This window comes from Pieris brassicae, chromosome 5 (assembly GCF_905147105.1).
Source record: "Pieris brassicae chromosome 5, ilPieBrab1.1, whole genome shotgun sequence".
NCBI classification, from domain to species: Eukaryota; Metazoa; Arthropoda; class Insecta; order Lepidoptera; family Pieridae; genus Pieris; species Pieris brassicae.
This window is the reverse complement of record NC_059669.1, coordinates 15482313-15501705: the sequence shown is the minus strand read 5'-3', so window position 1 is coordinate 15501705 and position 19393 is coordinate 15482313. Positions and strand designations below refer to the sequence as shown.

Here is a 19393-nt window from a genome sequence, read left to right as displayed (position 1 = left end):
TCGTTTTTCAGTTCCGCGGCTTCCAGCTACTTGAAGCTGCGAGGTTGTATAAACAAGGATTCCCAGAGCATATGCCACTCACAGAATTTGCCAGAAGGTAAACAGTTATTACTAAAATTTTCTAACAATTATTTTTTAACAAAACGCTGTTGCATCTTTTTTAAATACCTTTATAAGTTAGTTATTGTAATTGTCAAACTAAAAACAAAGCGTGACCTAGGTGTATGTTATATGATGTTTATGATTAATTAAAAAAATATTTATGATACATTTTATCATATTTTATTTAGATCACGTTTACATAACACGTTTCGAGTTACTGCAATCATAGTCAGTCAGGAGTAATGTTATTTGAAGTTATTTCGCGTTTTTATCAGTTAAAGAAATCTTATTTGAATGTGTAGTCCTAAAGACAATATAACGATTCTATTGATAAACAAGTTTAAATATAAGTTTTCAAATAATTATGGATGTCACTCGCTCGAATGGATCACCTACTTGCCTATTAGATTAACAAATGATCATAAAACAGATACAGAAATCTGAGGCCCAGACCTAAAAAGGTTGTAGCGCCATTGATTTATTTTTTAATTTTAAGAGTACTAGCTGCCCCCGCGAACTTCGTTTTCTCCTTAATGTGGTTTTAGTTAGCGTTAATACCGTGACACGAAAGAATAATTTCACTGTATTATCGTCACTATAATTTGAATTTGATTTACACTTCGGTCTAAGTAACACGTGGTTGGCTATGCTAACACCAAAAATTTAAAAAGTAGAAATAATTGAATTTCACGGTATTTCGTTTACTACAAAATAAATTGAATTTATACTTTAGCCTCAATAACACGTGGTAATCATGATATTGAATTGTAGCTTATATGACACGTTTGTCGGTTTACCATAGCAGTGCCATCTATTGATTACTTACTCAATCCAGTCGAAAAGTATCGACATCTGTTATAATCTTTTGGACTTAACAGATTATTGTGACTGTCAATGAATTATAGACAAATAATTTGCAATAAAATAAAATTGCGACTATAATTAAAGATCTAAGCTATCCTATCTCGTAAGTTGGACCAGACTGCTCACGGTGTGCCAATTTAATTTAAAATCGGTTAATTAGTTTAGGAGTCCATCGCGAACAAACATCGTGACAGGAGATTTATATATATTATAAGATAAGATGTATATGATTAAGAAGGTTTTTTAAAGTTTTATGGCCTGGTAACAAGAACTTAGAGGTTCCTATGGTTACAGGTTTAATTATTCATACGCCATGTTTAAGAATATAGACAATTATTCTTGTATATAGATACCGTCTGCTAGCGACTACCGAAGGAGAGAACACGGAGACAACCAACCTCTCTGAAAGACAAATCGTAGATGACATGCTGTTAACCCTCGATTTGGATGTAACCAGTTACCGACTCGGTCTTACTCAGGTATGTTAATTTTAGGTTCATTTCACAGGCCATACCTTCAAAGTGATACAGAAGTCTTCTGCCAAATATATACAGAACAATGTCTATAAAATAAATAATCTTCTAGTAAATTGAAAATTGACAGTGCTTCAAATGGGTAGTACCGTTTGGTTATTTAGCAAATTTGTAAAAAGTTCCACCGTTGTTGGATGAAAAGATGTCTACGAGAATTGCTAGAATTAGTTATAAGTTTCCATTGGAGTTAAATGTAAGCATATTGGTACAAAAATGATCGAAAACTTTAGGGTTTTATAAAAATTACATATATTTCTCCTAATTTCATAGGAGTTTATAGAAGTTTTCGCAGAATTTTCTTGAAATACGGTATCAAAACAACGTTAATTCCATTATTACGGTGCTTTGAGAGACGTCTTTTTACAAATGATTACCGGCAAGATTTGTATTAATAAAACTAATTCTAATTAATTGAAATCATTAGTTACTTTCAATTACATCTTATTCAATTTATGTTACTTCTGTATTTAGTTAATTTATATGTTCGCTCAATTTTAATCTCTTTATCTTTACCGTGGTTTATCTTATAGATAAATTATGAATAATAATTTATTTTTACCCATAGAGTGGTCGTTCACAGCAATAACTTTACTGCTATTTACTAGCTTTAACGAACTTGAGTTAATTAATATCAAATATATTAATCGGACTTAATAGATTTACATAATAAATAATTGACAAAGTTGATTGGATTTGCTTGAAGCGAGTCGTAGCTTTCATAGTGCGCTAGCCATAGCTCTACCGCCTTTATTTAACGAAACACTACTTGGGTAGCAATATATCGCTACGATTCTTGATATATCGCTACGAATGACTTCCAAGTCTAGTTCCGAAAGATAGTGATTCATACTTAGACCTAGGACGTGCTTTATTCGTTCCTTATGTATATGTTTCCCACGCACGAACTCTGTTCTGTATCTCACAGCTCTAACGTACGGTAAAGACTATCTTAACTTCAACTTGTTTAACCATTCACGAACTACTTTTATGGGTAATAAAAGTTATTACAGGGAAACCTACAAATCATCAACCACATATGAATAAGGTTAATAATAGCTTTGCACTTATACTAACACAACCTCATTGAAGCTAATCGTTCTTATTTTGTACCAAAAGTGTATATGTTTTTATACTTATATACATTTAAGCTGTATGCATTATATAGTAAAGTTTTTTAAAATGTTTACTAAATAAGGTCTCTCATGGTAACCGAAGAATTCAGTTACACGACTTTTCTACCGCCATGATAAAATATATAGACATTGCGAACACACCAACGGCTTGGCATTGACATTGACACGGCCTTCTCAATGACGACCAGGTTGTCCAGGTTACCTTGTTTTCGACTCTTTAACCTTTACATTTACTTTCTTATATGCTGTCATTATGGTACTTTTCTTTTAACAAGATAACTATTAGAATGTTGCAAAATTGTCGACAATCGTGCGGAAACAGAGCATATCATGTAATTACGCTTGTTTGGAACGACATTAAAAAGCAATTTATCTATTAGAATTAAATTTCTGGAAGTCTATTCTCTGGGATAATGGTATATAATAAAATTTCTAGGGTAAAGTGTGGAAAATTAAAATGATTATATAGTTATGTGCATTTCTTTTACGTTTGAACCGCATTGTCAATGTCTGAATTGGCTTTGTTTATTAAAGTTGATGACAGACAGTTTTTTACTATAGAATTTGCGGTCCGCATTGACACTCAAAATGAGGAAGGAATGTCTTAATGTAGATTTGAAAATAATGGCAATTTATGTAGGGTAGGGCGGCGCTAGTTAAGCATTTTTTACTTCAGTGGATATGATGGATAGGTATTTTATACCTTAACAAAAGTATCCATAGTATTTTTTTGTAACAAGCTACAGTTGTTTAAATGCAGAAAGTCAAGTATACTCAATGTACGCCATAGGTGAGGTTCGTTGTGCAGGGTATGGGGCAAGTTGAGCACTAAGAATGTCTAGCTCAAACCATGGATTCTATGTTAACTTGATATGAAGTAAAATATGTGTTTGACAATCAGCTCTTTTATTGAAATAACAAGAAAACTTGAAGGAATTTTCTTTGTATAATTAACCGAAACTTGAATCACAACACACAACACAACACATGAACATCCATATCTATCCATTTCTTCCGCTGACTTCTAAAAAAGACTTTCTTAAAAAAGATTACCTAGGCTCTGGTTTTTGTTTTAAAAACATCATAAGCCATCTTATTTGCAGTCCAGCTGGGTGGAATTTCAATGCCAAATTTAGCAGGACACTCGTAGATACGGCGACGGACGTCTTTTGGACAATACCCATAGAATAATAATTCTGATACCTAATTCTTTCAAGTTTTCCCTCATCGTTGTCAGCCTTAGCAGCATTATTTAAGCCTTTAGTAGTGTAAGAACATCTTGTACTCTTCCTCTATGTCGGCATCAAAACAAAAAATAAAACATTTAGTACTTTAGTAGTTTAAGTCGTTGGGTTAGTTGAGTAACTATAGCTCCACTAACCCCAACCTGGAATTTTAAAACAAAAGTGTGGTTGTATTAGATAGAATTAGACCCAGGATCTATTTACAAATCAAAAATACAATAATTTTCTGGAAGATTAACACTTACCTGATTGAAAACCGATAACCTTTGACAATGACCGACAAAAACTTGCGTTAAACAATGTTTTCAACAATGTTGTCACAAAATAAACAAAACGCCGGGACACTTCACTCAGTCGTCCAGCTGCCACTAGCGATTGCGCGGTGATTACTCCTCCCTCGACTCCTTCTTTTTGCTATTTGATACCCCCGTGTACGGTGTATAGGTTGCGAGGTATTTCGATTGCCCAACTTGCCCGTATGCTCAACTAGCCCCGCTCTACCCTATGCCGCATGTAGTTTTAAACTTAACACTTTATTAGTAAATTTAAAGACATCTTTACATCATTAATAAGTTTTAACTACAGTGCAAGTTAGCCATTTATATCTCATCTGACTCAAAAGATTCAAATTGAAGATACGCCTCGTGTGCGACTGAGGAACGGAACGACCAAACGCATAGTTGAAAGTCTGACTTTGGCTAGAGCTAGGTGAGACCTGGAGCTCGAGACTGACATGATATGTCGCTCAGATGGTCGCTGGAAAATATAGCGATATCATTATGCAATATGTCGCTCAAATGTCAAGCCCTAGGAAAGAAGAGAATACACACACCTAAACATAAAAAAGACTGTACTGTAAAAGAAGTACTATCTTATGTAAATTATACATACAAATTTTTAATATCGTTGCGTGATCTATTCTATATAATATATGTTAATTTTATTTATTCTTACTGATGTTTTTATTAATATAGACATCTCAAACTACCAAACTGAATAAAATATTTTATTGAGATAACGGTAATTAATAATGTTTTAATGCTTGAAATTTCTCACGGTGTTTTTATGCAAACAAAACAATTACAGAGGAAGTACGTAAACAAAGTTGAGTGAAAGTAGTTTTATGTAACCGCATTATCTAAAATACAGTTGTAAGCGAAATTTGACTTTAGCATACTTTGTGTTATTACTAAGAAATACACTTAGCAGTAGGTACTCGGGGCAAGATCGAGGCGATACTTAACGTAACTCTGACTCCTCCGTTTTTAAATATCAAATACCTTTTTGGCGGGAGTCAAAGCGCACGATCGTATACGAAATCTTGTATCATATTCTGTGCCTGCTTCGTCTTTTGGGAAGACTTTTACAGATACTTTAGGCACTTACTTTATAGTATTTATACCATTGTAGTTCCATTGAAAGGTAAAAAAAATATTTCATAATACGTTACCTCAAAGGATTCACTATTGAATGAATTTGAGATTGCAGGCCAACTGAGTACAGCCATAAAAACATTTCAAATCTTTATTCTTTAGTTATACTTGAACAATCGTAACCTGTCAAGTTACAATTCTATCACTATACTAATTTACACGTACGTGCGTATCAGTATAAGATTGCCAATTTAAATAATAAAAGGTTGTTATTAAAGTGTGAAATAGGATTGATTGAGCACTCTAATTGATCATTATAAGTCCGGTTTGTTCAGGGCACATTAGTATATTTCCTCATTCAAAGCGGCGGTAACAAGTCATTGGAAAGTTAAAATATTACTCCTGTATCTCAACTTCAAGCTTTTTGACATACGGGTCATACTTAGCTTAAAGTGTCGAATTAACAAACCTTAAAAGGCGTGTCAGCTGAGTATTGTACATGATCTTTATAAACTATAACGATTTTAGGGAAATCGACGCGACAGTCTCGCTCTGTACATATGTGAGTTATTAATCAAGTTGAGAATAACTGAAAAATTTATTGAAGTAGAACTTCTCTAGGCGCATGAGGGTACTATTTTTACGAATGAAACGTTATAATAATAATATTAGCGTCACGATGATGTGCAGCGTTTTTGTCGAAGAAAACGGAGAGAGCGATTAAGACCGATTAAGAGAGAGTGAGAAAGGGCGAACGTAGCATGAAGCAAATAGCCATGGAGCAAGAGTAGGGAGCAAGCAAGTGAGAAAGATCGAGAGAGAGTAAGGGAGATCGAGAAAAAATACACGCTATTGGTTGATGTATTCGTTTATTAGTTACATATTAGAACTTTAGATGGCAATTCTGTCGCATAACGTCTTGTGCAGTAAACGCAGATTTTTTATTTTTTTATATTATCTTTAGCACGTATACAGTGTGAATATGGATTATAGATATACAAATACATGAAGTGATCATATACTAGTACATTATCATCTATTGGGGATTATACCTTAGTAATAATTAATTTACAAAGAAGTTTCACTGACTGTGTACTGACTGTTCTACTGACGTGTGTACTTTTTTTTAATATTTTGTCAGTAAGTAAGCCAGAAAAAAACTTATATATTTTTTCTCAAATACAAAAACGTCTGTTACAATAAAAATAGATATGACTTTCAAATTTCCTTGATCCACGTCTATTGATGACTAGCCACATAGAAGTATCAAGGTCTCTTCTATATATCTATTGGGAGCTGTCAAATATTTTGTCTTTATTAATCTTGACATATTTGACAATACCATGTCGATCTCAATACGTAGATGGTGACTGATACTGCTGTTATACCTTAGATTATCTCGTGAAAGTTAAACTTAGAATAAAAGTTAAATTATTGTTGGGTACCCATCTAAGTACCAACTACAATAGATCCAGTTTAACTTACCTTATATTTCTGGCTTCTCGGATATCTGAAAGTCTTCGTTATGTAAGTGTGAAATTGTCCTATCCCTAAATACTACAATAATCGTCTCCAAAAGTGTACCCATTTATGTACTTGCCACAGCGCATGTAGCTTAACATAGACTTTCGTTGTATAGTGTCTAACAACGCAACGCGTTTCTGAAAGTCACTTATGTATGCGTAGAATCATCCTATTACTAAATATTACAAAAATCGTACCCAGATACCCATCTAAGTACTGGCTACAGCATATATTGTTTAACTTAGGTTATTGTTTTATTGTATCTAACGCAACGTGTATCTGAAAGTCTCTTATGTAAGTGTGGAATCATCCTCTTCTCGTATCTTACGAAAAGCGGAACGATAACGCAACGAGTGGCCGTAGGATGAAATTGTGACCTTTTGATTCACCATAAAATCTCTGTTTTCATTCACCATAAACTGCTTTGTGTTATCTCACACCTCTCAAGTGATCTTGACTATGGTCTCCATAGATAATAATATATGAAGTTTAAATATGATAGAATGTTATAAGCGCGTTTCACAAGTAGTTTCTTTATTGCACTTATGGTAAATCATGGACACTCGAAGTACTGTGTTCATTGATACCGCTAAATTTATGATAGAGATAAAAGGGCCTGTATCGTGAATTTATTTTTACGTAAATATTAATTCTCCAATTATTTTTATAACTTTAATCTTTATTCCGTTTACCTATTTTATTTTAAAATAATATAATAAATATAATATTAACACTGAATTAACAAAAAATTTAATTAGTTCAAAGGCCAAAGTTTAATAAAAATTGTGTTAATTCGCTTCTTTCGAATAAGTATGTCAATCAAAATGTTTGTAAATAGATTTGTCCTCTTAATTTGTAATACTTTGGTTGGTCTCGACTTGAGTTATATAATGTCACGTAACTAAATTGCATCACTTCCGAATAGCGAACTGGCTTTCTCGGCCTTTATTCATTACAATATGATATGTAAGTGTTACATGACCTAGTTTTGCATACTGTTGATTTACTCAAAACATTATTTATTAAGCACACAACATATATTTATAAGATAACACAAATTAAATAATAAGATTACTGAAGAACTGCATTAAATCTAGTAGTATAAAACATTAATTATTATCTTTCATGGATAAAATTTATTTTAATAAATTATAATAGATTTTACGACTCTCAGAAAATTCTTATTAATTTACTAAACCCTGCTTGATCCTGAAAACATCGACTACGTTGTCGTAACTAGAAAATTATCACAAAACATTAATGGAGTAAAATAATACTTTAACAGACGGCTTCATTGCTCGGCAAACAAAACAAACGAAAACAATCATATCTTTTAATTAATGTTTTATCTTCATATATCAAAGTGATTCACTATTCGAGCCTATGGTACAAGAGCAATATAATTAAACAGTTTGATGGTGCTGTGGATAAAGTCATCATCATAACAACACCGTAAGAAATTAACGTCAAACGCAATTATGAAAGTTTGATAGGTCATTATCTTAGAGAGTCGTCAATATCATGTTTTAATGTATTTTTGGTTAATAAACATGTGTAACCAAGCTGTACAACAAAATCACTATGCATTCTACTTATTGCGCGTATATGCGCCCTAGAATATTCATTACTAGCCTTAAGTAACTAATTCAAATTGTTTACGGGACGAAAAAAGGCAGCGATGTGTAGGTACTTAATAGATTATTAATATTGATTAATATTAATTTAAAGAAACGTAGAATGATATCCAAGGCTTGTCCAAATGACACAAATTTGGATATTATGATATTCTGAGCCACTTGTAATCGCCGATTTTAATCATTTTGTGCTGATTTTTTTAAAGTTTTACTATTAAAAAAGATATATATATATATATATATATTCTCGGAAGTGTTTACTTATGCGTAATTAACCAAACTTACTTTTATTTAAATGTAATAAATATTGACAGTATACACTTAAAACGGTCCTTTTTTCTATTTTCGTACATTCCGTTAGTTTATAACGCACTCTTTCATATGTACTACGAATAATGTAATAAGGCTACCTACGTAATGCATATGTAAAATCAATACTTGGTCTGCTCATAACGGTTACTGTTACTTTTTATTTAGTAGATTACCTACTGTTTATGTTAGCGCGACTGCACTATAATTTTGTTCATTCACATAAACCCATTTGGTTTCTAAAGTAATAAATACTTTTTATATATGTATTTTCATTATTCAAAACTCTTTGACATTTCCATATCAATAGAACTTATAACGTGTTGAATATATTACAAGCAATCATTATGGCTGAATATAATTATCCGAATTTTCCATATTATTACCTATATTGTCGTTTTATTCAGTACAGTCTTAGTGAATATGGAAACATAGAATATAATTTATATTTCTTGACGAGGAATTTATTGGAAATGGAAAATTTGTCGTAGTTTATTGTTGGCGGATCTCTGAGGATGGTGATTTCTCCGTGATTCCCATTATCAAGCTATAGATATTTTAGTCATAAAGGACACGCAAAAACCTACAAACAAGGGTAACTTAAATATGAAGATATTTAAAGTTCTTATCACCGTTGACGCGCTGAATCCCGTTGGGCCTAGTAATTATATACACTAAACTATTTAAAAATATTAACTATAGAGTACTAATACATGGCAATCTCGTAAAAATCTGCAATTTTGTACATATGTTTATTTGTTGTACACACAAAACTGTATACAAAGCCAGACATTGACAAAATGCCCATCACCATTATTAAAAATTCAATATACATTGTAGCGGGTAATTAATCATAAGCGAGAAATATGTCTATCTCGAGATAGACGCCCCGTCGTGAGGTGAAAAGGGCCGCACACTTTTAATACAGTAAAAGTTGACTGAGTTTTATCGCAGAAAACAGATACTGTGATTAGAAACTAGCTCTTGGTATAAGAACCCTTGAAAAATGTTGCCCGTGAATGGAAAACTGGTTAAGTGTCTCCTGTTTTAATCGGTAACGATGAATGAAACAAAGTTGATTTATAATGCCGTTAAACACGCTTCTCGTAAAAATATCGTTGATTACAGTATGTGATCATATCGTCAGATTTGTCATTTGTCGAATTCTAATAGATATATCATAAGTTATAAGGAAGTTTAGACTAGCAAACGCCTATACTGGTTATTAATCAACCTTCGTAGTCGCGTAAAAATGAATTGAAATTTACTACATATATATAAATATAATATATATGTAATATTATAAATATATATATAAAGATTATTATCTAATATTTTAGTCACAAAAAGAACTAGATGTGGACAGATGAAATGTCTTGACAATTCTTGAGCCTTACCTTTTCTATTTGATCACTATTATTACATAGGAAACCAGGTGAATATCTTACCCTAAAAACTACACAACAAACAAATCGTATTCTACGTCAATACTACTACACTACTACCATCTATAAACATCGATTGAAACGAAGATTAAAATCTTTATAAATAAGTTTACACTTAATCAGAAAATCAATTTCCATAATGAAATGTAAATAGAAATAAAAAGGCTGTGTAATTGAAAAAGCTCTTTAAAAGTTACACAGCTGCATACGTTATCGTTCTTCGGAGATTTCTAAAGATTGAGTGAAGGTAACGCCCTATATTGTAGATAAACACTTCGTGAATAAATTCATTTTAAATTAACTATTTTAGATTTTATCATTTAACCTTTTAATGTGACCAATCAGTTGTATGATTTTTAATTTACAGATTTAGAATATGATGTGTTTGCGCAACATAAATAAATACTTTGTATTTTTATCAATCTTCTCTGATTTTAATTTTATTCTGACTTATTGCTTTGTTTAATTTTAAGCGCAATTATTTGATGACGTACTACATCAGATTCCAGCCTAGAAATAATATAGATATAATAAAGAACTATAAAGAACAGATCTGAAACTTTTCGAAAGATATGAACTTTAGTTGTATCTTTAAAGTAAAAAAATACAAACATTAAAAAACCTCGTTGCCTAAGGGTTAATTATTTTTAAGTTATAATTCATACAACATTGGAGACCATGTTTAGTTGTAATGGAAGGTTTCAGCGGTATATACGCTGTGGTGATTCAATTCGTCAAATCACCGCGTTCTAGTTATTTGCCTCAAAGAATCTCTACCTATTAAATACTATATATTGTAATAGTCAATTGTTAATTTTCATGTTAATTATGACTTCTCACTAATCTAATGTGCGCTAAAACAATTTCACTGTTAATGAATTTAATTGGATTAAATGTTTATTTTATTCGAATTTCGTCATTCCGTTATTTGAAACTTGATTTTCGCTTTGTAGAAGCGAATTTCGTTTATGACATGATAATAAGCAAACAAGTTGATAATATTGTGATAATCGTGTTAAATATGCTAAAACAAGTGTTAGGCCTTTTCAACTCACGATCATTTTGTAGAAAGGAAGTGTGATACTTGTTATTTGTAATTAACTTGTTTGATGTTCTCTTTACTATATAATGAAACTGTTATACCACGTACTTTATTAGCTGCGAATAAAAGACTAGACATAATGATTTTTTTAAAATTCCTCTTAAACGTTTGGAATGCTATCCGAATGTTTTATTAAGGTTACTTGAAAGGAAACATTGTCATTTCCGTAACCATTTCTATTGCAAAATATAGGACTACTACTACTAGACAGTCGACATTTGTTTTCATTAACAAGCCATATAACACTACACTGGTACTTCGCTAACATACTCTTTGTCTCCTCGACAATGCAATGAGATAAAAAAGCTATAACCAACAACGAAAGCTTTCACACTAGAGTGTGGAAAGCGTAGGCAATGCATGTTAAACGAGATAATGATAGGGCTATAACCTAAGACATAAATTTTATTTGCGATTATACAACACTATTGGTCCCTTTGAACTATCAGGCGCTTAGTACAGTACACCTGTCCTAATTGCGTTAGAACTATTCCCATCCAATGCTTTTTTGGACAATTCGGGACTGTGACTGTGAATTTACATTTTATCGACCAAGAAGGCTTGTGAAAAATAGATGCCCGATTCGCAGACCTAACCGATATGCACACAAATTTCACGACAATCAGTCGAGCCATTTTGGAGGAGTTTTATCACAAACACTAAGAATTTTATATATTAGATTTGTACGTCTAGTGACGTATCTGCTAACGACGAGGACGTTCAGTGATTAAATAAATTTCTAAAGTAAAAATAAAAGTTAAACGTATCACAAATTATAAAAACGGGTTTATTAATTAACGTCCTCATCAACTAATGAATTGATTACAGAGTATTCTAAATCTCAAATCAATTTGAAAGGTCGTTGGTGGCAATGGTCGCGATCTTTTGAAGCCACGATACTTCCTCTAATGCAAATTTATATTGCCTTTATAAAAAAATACAGCCGTGTCATAAATACCCCAATAAGTGTATAAGCAATAACTCATCCACTGGGTCACCGACGCTGGAAGTAATAGTTCTGCTCGGTAGGAGCCAGAGTAAATAATACCATTAAGTAGTACGGTTTATGTCGACTTATATAACATAAATCATTCAAGAATAATTTTAAGAAAATGGAATGTCTTGATGATATTGTCTTGTCATCAAGACATTCCATTTTCCGATTTGTGAATAGTATAATATGGATTATTAAATCACTTTATAAAGCGAATACGCCATTCTTTTTTATTTTTCGCCTTTTACATCGTTGCATGTCATACGATGTTTCTGATAATAATAATAACCAGTGGCGCTACATCCGTAAATCGGTCTTCTTGACCGGACTTTTGTGTCTGACATGTCATCGATTTTTGAGTTTGAGACATGCCGGTTTTCTTACGTCCTTCTTTCTAAGTCCTAAAAGGCGCTCATAGAATGAAAATTCCATAGAGCCATGATTCGAACGCCAACCTTAGGGATGGGGGTCGCACACATATGCCACTATGTCTGCACACCAATACTGTTATATTATTTATTGATATACAAATTTATTATGTGTAATTGCAGTTTTAAAGAATAAAATGATTAATAGCTATATGCAATATAATAAATATGTTTTATTTTAACCTATTGGTGGAGTAGAAAGCTATCAAATAAGGCAGTTTTGGTTGAGTTTAAATTTTAATACAATTAAAGATAATCTTCAAACCCATTGCATAAAATAGCACCTCATTAATAAATACTATGTTAAGGTTTTACACGCTATTCTAACCTCTTTGTCTAATCAATTTTAATCGTGACTGCAAGTTATTATCATGTTCCAAATTGAATTTAAAGGCTGACTGCCTATAAGCGATGTAGTTAAATGCTTCGAAACATGTTATGCAGTTATTTGTATGGCCTAAACAAGTGAAATTTTCATGATACCTAGTAAAGTATCGACTGAACGCGTTTATTATTGTCTTAACACGCCCAATTTCGTTTGTATTTTAACAAAAGAAAACCTACGTTTGAAACACTACTAATATTTTCCTTAATCTAAATTTAGATTGAAAATTGTCTTTTTTATCAGGCCAGTTAGTTCACAACGTTATCGAAAAATGGTTTGTGAATTTTTAATTGCTTAAAAATCTTTAAAAAGTTACCACTCCGGTACGGGTTATGGAGCGCTTTTACTTGACATGCATGAGGCGCATTGCCAATTATTTTTCGCTAAATGTAACAAAGTGAGAGGTAGTATCGATTAATTTCCCCCTGCATTAACTGTATCAAAACTGAAAGTTGAGTCCTGCCCTACATTTACCATTATAGTGGTTTTGAGAGTGTAATTTTATATGCCTATGTCCGTCGTACCACAACTGAGCGTTTCTTAAGGCAATTTCTGCCGCGCAAATTCTTGTGTGGGACCAACTGACTACTGATGTATTTCCGATCCAATTTGACTCGAGGTTTTTTAAAAAAAAGAGCGCACCAATTCTTAAAAGGCCGGCAGCGCGCTTGCGACCCTTCTGGCACTGCGAGTTGTATCATTTAACATCAGGAAAGCCTCCTGTCCGTCTGTTAGTGTAACATCAAAAATGCTATTTGTTGTCAGAAAAAGAGTTCATGCAACCTCATAACGAAACTCGTAACTCCTCAACCTCGTATTTAAAAAAGGTTTAAAATTCCTTATCGTTTATTTTCTGCTAAAAATTTCATAGATATAAAATCCTGAATTCAATTCGAATTGGTTGTAATTTTTGAGTATTTATTGACATGTATAAGTGTCGATTTTTATGCCAGAAATATTTTTACAGTAATCAACATAACGACTGTTGGCTGAATACTTCTGAGGCTGATATTGAAAGAGTTCTAGGTAGTATTGACCCGTAACATGCAAATTGATTCTTGTTAGGTAACGAGCGCAAGCGGGTGGTTTGGGGCGAATGCGAGTCAGTCTTGTACCGTGAAGCGTGCGACTCGCGCGCAACTTTCGCTCTCTACGTGCACTTCCGCGGTACTTACTCAACCCCTAAGCGTCCACTGCGAATGTAAAATTCAAATAGATCATGAACATTGAAATTGTTTAGTTAAGTTTGCAGCCTTATCAAATATTAGTATTTAATAAGCTGATTGATTACTACTGATTGAATGGGCTACAACATTTAAAATAACCATAAAATATCGTTTTCAAAATACAAGTAAAAATAAAACTATATTTTTCAATGACAGTGTCTGGGTATATTTCAGTGTATTTCGAGTTATAATCAAGTGATAAGACAGTGAAGTGATAACGACTATGTTTGTGATCCTTGCATTTATCGGAGTACGGTTCGCCCTCCATGTGTCCCGGCAAAGTGGCCGAGCGCTCGCTAACGAGTGCTATACGAGAAAGTAAATATATGTTTTTTATTATTAGAATAAAGGAAAATTGATTCTATTAATTGTCCGAGAAATGATTTCAATCTTAAAAAAATTATTTTAAACTACAATATAGCAACTGGGTAGGATTTTCCAATCTGCAGTTACGGAGATAACTTACTATTTCATTGGTCATTTTGTAGAATCATGTGTTTATAATATTAGTGTTTTTAATTATTTACTCATTCAATAATATTCAATATATTTATTTTTATTATGCATATACAAAACTTGTACGGCATTGGAGATTTTATAACTAGTATCTTTTTCTAACTTTTAAGTACAGTTATACTTATGTTTAACAGTATATGTGGCAATTTTTTTTATTTTTACAATTAAACACGAAACGGGGTCAATTTTGTTCAACACTCGTAACTGCATTGTTATGAGAATTGGATTCAAAGAATCGAATAAACAAGACAACTTTTGCATTCAATCACATAGAACGTAGATAATTTATTAATTATATACTGCTTTGGGGAACCAACTTTGGATGTCATCCTAATGATATATCCTTCGGCCTCAAAGTAATCAGTCGGATTAGTAATTTAGTATAAATATGGTAAGTTTTACGTTTTAAAAATACATTTTAACTAATACAAACCGCGCGGTTTGTGTTTAAATTAATTGCATAAGAGAACCTTCAATGCTCTAACTGAATGTTACTTATACGTTATGGAAATAAACTTTACAATTTACTTAAATTCCTTTTAAAATTTTATCTCGAAATCTTAAAAATTGCAGGATGTTTTGTAATATATTAATCGGGGCAAGGACAATTGACGTAATTTAAGAAAAGGTTGTATTATAAACACCTGATCTTTAGCCAAAAGTATACTTGTAGACCTTGTACAAATTCTGTGGAGTATTGAAAGGTCTCGATAAGGTCGAGGCCTCAGTTGTAGCGTTCGCTCCAATAGTTTAACGAACTTCAATACATGCATAAATTTTAATATTGTGTAAAAAATTTGTTCTGTAATGATAAGTCAGTTGTTTTAACTTTTGTTTATTGAATTTTCTTTAAATTCGTTTTGTATCTTTTATATTTCAATATAAACAACAAGTGTAAAAAATAATGCATACATTAAATACAATTAATTACCTTACCTTGACATGTTGTTAAATTTTATTACTCACGTATTTTGAAATCATACAGAAAATATTCTAATGCGGGCAAACATTATTTAAATATGTATATCCTATTTAACTATAGAAAAAATTTGCTTTTTTTACAACTGACGTTGAAATTCATCTGTCTGGTATGTCCGCGGTGCTGCTTTAGCTTGGCTCGGTGTCTCTGCTAAGTTATCAGAAATAGATATACTACTTACTAAAACCACCTTGGGTAGTAGCAAGACTGACTGCATTTGTAGAAGCCCTGTCCTTGAAGCCCAAGTATTTAGGTCGCTTTACTAAAAAAAATATTTTTCGATCTTTGATTCAATTTACTTAATTTTGGTTATTAATCTTTAAATTTAAATAAATATATATTATTAATTTCAATTCTTGACGCGTTTTTTTGTAACTCGCTCTCGCTTCCTCTTCTACCGAGGTCTACACCTTAAGGTCGTGTGAAGTCGAATGTAATTATTCGAATCATCGAATAATTTACATTCGTTTGGATTTTTATTGATCGGAAATCTTTTAACGCATATAAAAATTAAAAAAAGTTAATAGGTACTTTTGTATCATATGTAGTTAAATTTTATTATTATTACATATTCATAACGCTATTTTAGTTTGTGTAACAATTTCATTAATCATGAATAAAAATTTAATACTAAAAAAATATTATGATTAGGTACGTGTTTTATTTTAATTTTATTGAAAATTAACTTAAATCAAAATCTTCTACATATATTAAAGCTACTTGGAAGACTTAATTTTGTATTTACTTTTTATGTATTTTTCGTAATTTCTGGCTGGTACAGTCAACAGCCAAAGTGCGTCTTATCAAAGTCGTTATTTCAAGAGTTTTAATCTTTATCGGTACTTAATAGTACCAAATCGTGTATAATGTACTAAGAAATGCCGTTTAGGCCATACCTTTTTACTTAAAAAATCAAATCTTTAATACGTTATAATTTCTAATGAAAAAAAACTTTATAAGTGTAAATTTCTCATTGAAAGCGCTATGAACTGTTAGCCGTGTAACTGGCGCTTTTGTATTTACAGATAATTAACGGATACCAATTTTGTAGCCTTTCTTTTCTTTATAATTGTAATTAACGTGGAAAATCAATTTACAGCCAGGTTCATATGCGGTAAATGTTCGAATTATCGCCGAACATGCAATTTTTTAATTAAAAGCTTAAGAATGTAAGTAAACATTATTAACATTATCATTAAGAGAGATTATTGGTCATTTTAATGTTTTGCTTTCTTTATATTTGCTACTGAGGAATGGAGCTCGAAGGTAACGTCCATTTTGCAAATAAGTAGTACTTTTGTTGGAATATGCATATTTCATCAGTGTTTTATCGCTTTGTGTTTATAGTCTGTTCTGGGAATACTAATATTTGTTTCGGGTTCCTTGGTACGGAAAAGTTATATAGAAAAACTATGAGACTCGTGAACATACATGAAGAGACTTACTTTCGTCAAATATCTAGGCAAATTGTAAAATAGAAGTATTATCTATTGATTATTTTTATAGTTTTACTAACTAACATCAGAAACATTATTTTGACAATAACAAAATACTATTTGAGATTCGAAGTATATAAACTACAAACATAGGTTTCTTCTAGTCAAGCATTTTGCTAATACAAATGCAATGTAAAAGTGCAAAATTCTCGTCATTTTTTTGCCATAAAAAATTACACCATAATAGATTTAGAAATGCGACAGTGACTTTTTGTTGTTAGAAATCGTATGAAATCTTCTTAGTTTGCTCGAAAGTGGTACAATAAATATCGTATAAATGTAACAAGCAAAATACCTTATTAAAAAGTGTATGTTTTTGTAACACTCCTACGCAAGTTAAATCCTTAAATTACTTTTCGCGCTTTAAACGACCATGTCTCCTTAAGACATTTATATAAATTGTATACGCCTGTTTGTGAACATTTAAATGTATAAAAACATTGCGCAAAAAGAAAGTTTGTACTCCCAAAATAATTCTACATTCAAATTGTTTATTATTGTTGTGCGTAACTTGCGTAAAGTACATTTGAATGATCGTGTTTTAAGGAACTACACTTACGGTCCAACCTGCCACGAAGATTGACACGCATAATTAGAACATCTTGATCCACGATTCATGTCATTTCAACTTTACTGATAATATCGCTTACCAAGACTACTCATGTTGGTGAAATTATTATATACAAACGTCTTGTCGCTATCTTAAGTGCTTCACTGATTCACTGATATTGTGTTTGCTGCATAATTGACGTATCGATAGTGCTGTCAATAGTGCCGCGAGCTTTTTGTGAGCGGAAGCTAAAAGCACAGATTAGCGAATGAGAAACATAATATCAATAAGCGATTCGTGAATAAATTGATTCATTACATTACACATAAACAAAAACTCATTTACACAAAATTTAAATTTATTTGTTTGAAAAAAGGAGCACTAGAAGTAAAAGTATACCGATTATTATTTTCTTCAACTGAAAGTCTATCATAGAAATTAATTAGGGATTAAATATCATATCATAAATCAGTTTACGATTAATTAATATATAAGTAGGCTATAGAAGATTAAATGGTGGAGCTTAAGATAACATTTCAAGATTCTAATCAGATTTACAGTCACGCGTACAGTCCGTTGACAATGAAAAATTGTTTGAAAAGCTGCATTACTTTACTCAAGTACTTATACCTTTCCTCGGGTCCTTAAGTGATGAAGAGCTTAGTTCTCTTGAACTATATAAATATAATAAGCTAGTCACGCCACTTTTGACTTTTTTCATACTAGCCCTTGAAAATGCGCTTAACCAGGCCCGCGCCATGGATATCAAACTTGACGCAGCGATTATGGGGATAGGTTCTACACTCATTGCCCTCAACTATTCAGAGGGGTAGCGAGACCCTACTCACTAAAAAAACATCAGTCCTCCACACACCCTTAAAATGGGCCCCGGGATCCGTCAAGGCATTCTACCCAAGGTTGTCGTATTAGCCCTGCATAAGGTACGCTGACCGATGAGTATAAATCATTGGTTGACTGGCTCTACTACTATGTCTGTACACGACACGACTTCATTAAGTTAATATCTATGGTATATGAATACTAAAGCTTTGTAGGAAGCAAAGTGAAATAAAAAGTTCTGTTTCGGCGAATTGAAAAGTTCATATTTTAATATTAAGTGTGTTTCTATATGATTTACTATGGTAAGCTACTTACTGCACTAATTCTGGATTAACTTTCTACTTGCAGTTTTCTACAATTCGGACGCCTTGTGAATCTTTCTTAAGTGATAATTCTATTAAATATGTACTTTCATTAATTTTAACAGTTAAAATCTAGCTTTGCGTAGTTTCAGTATTCAGTACTAATTGAAAGTTTTGTTAATTCATGTGCATACTAAGTTCGCGAAATTAAGTAATTATTTCGATACGCTTCGGACATAATTACTTTGGAGAATGTAAAACAATTAGCTTAATAAAAGTTTTCTTGGATAGTTGAATTTACATACAATGGTTACATAACTCGCATTTACATCTATGTTCTGTAGATATTTTTAATTATATTAAGTTCTAGAACTTCAGGAGTGCTTAAAGTGCTCTTGTTTGATCATCAGCAAA

At 32.0% G+C, this 19393-nt stretch overlaps 1 protein-coding gene across 3 annotated transcripts in view; it reads left to right on the top strand.

Moving 5' to 3' along the window:
• The window catches only part of LOC123709478 (unconventional myosin-XVIIIa), a 138409-nt gene that overhangs the window by 59909 nt on the left and 59107 nt on the right, over nucleotides 1-19393 (top strand). For all 3 annotated transcript variants that reach the window (XM_045660868.1, XM_045660869.1, XM_045660870.1), the window contains 2 exons: nucleotides 12-97; nucleotides 1316-1445. In XM_045660868.1, coding sequence (XP_045516824.1) covers nucleotides 12-97; nucleotides 1316-1445 — 216 coding nt within the window. The remainder of the gene's footprint in view (nucleotides 1-11; nucleotides 98-1315; nucleotides 1446-19393) is intronic.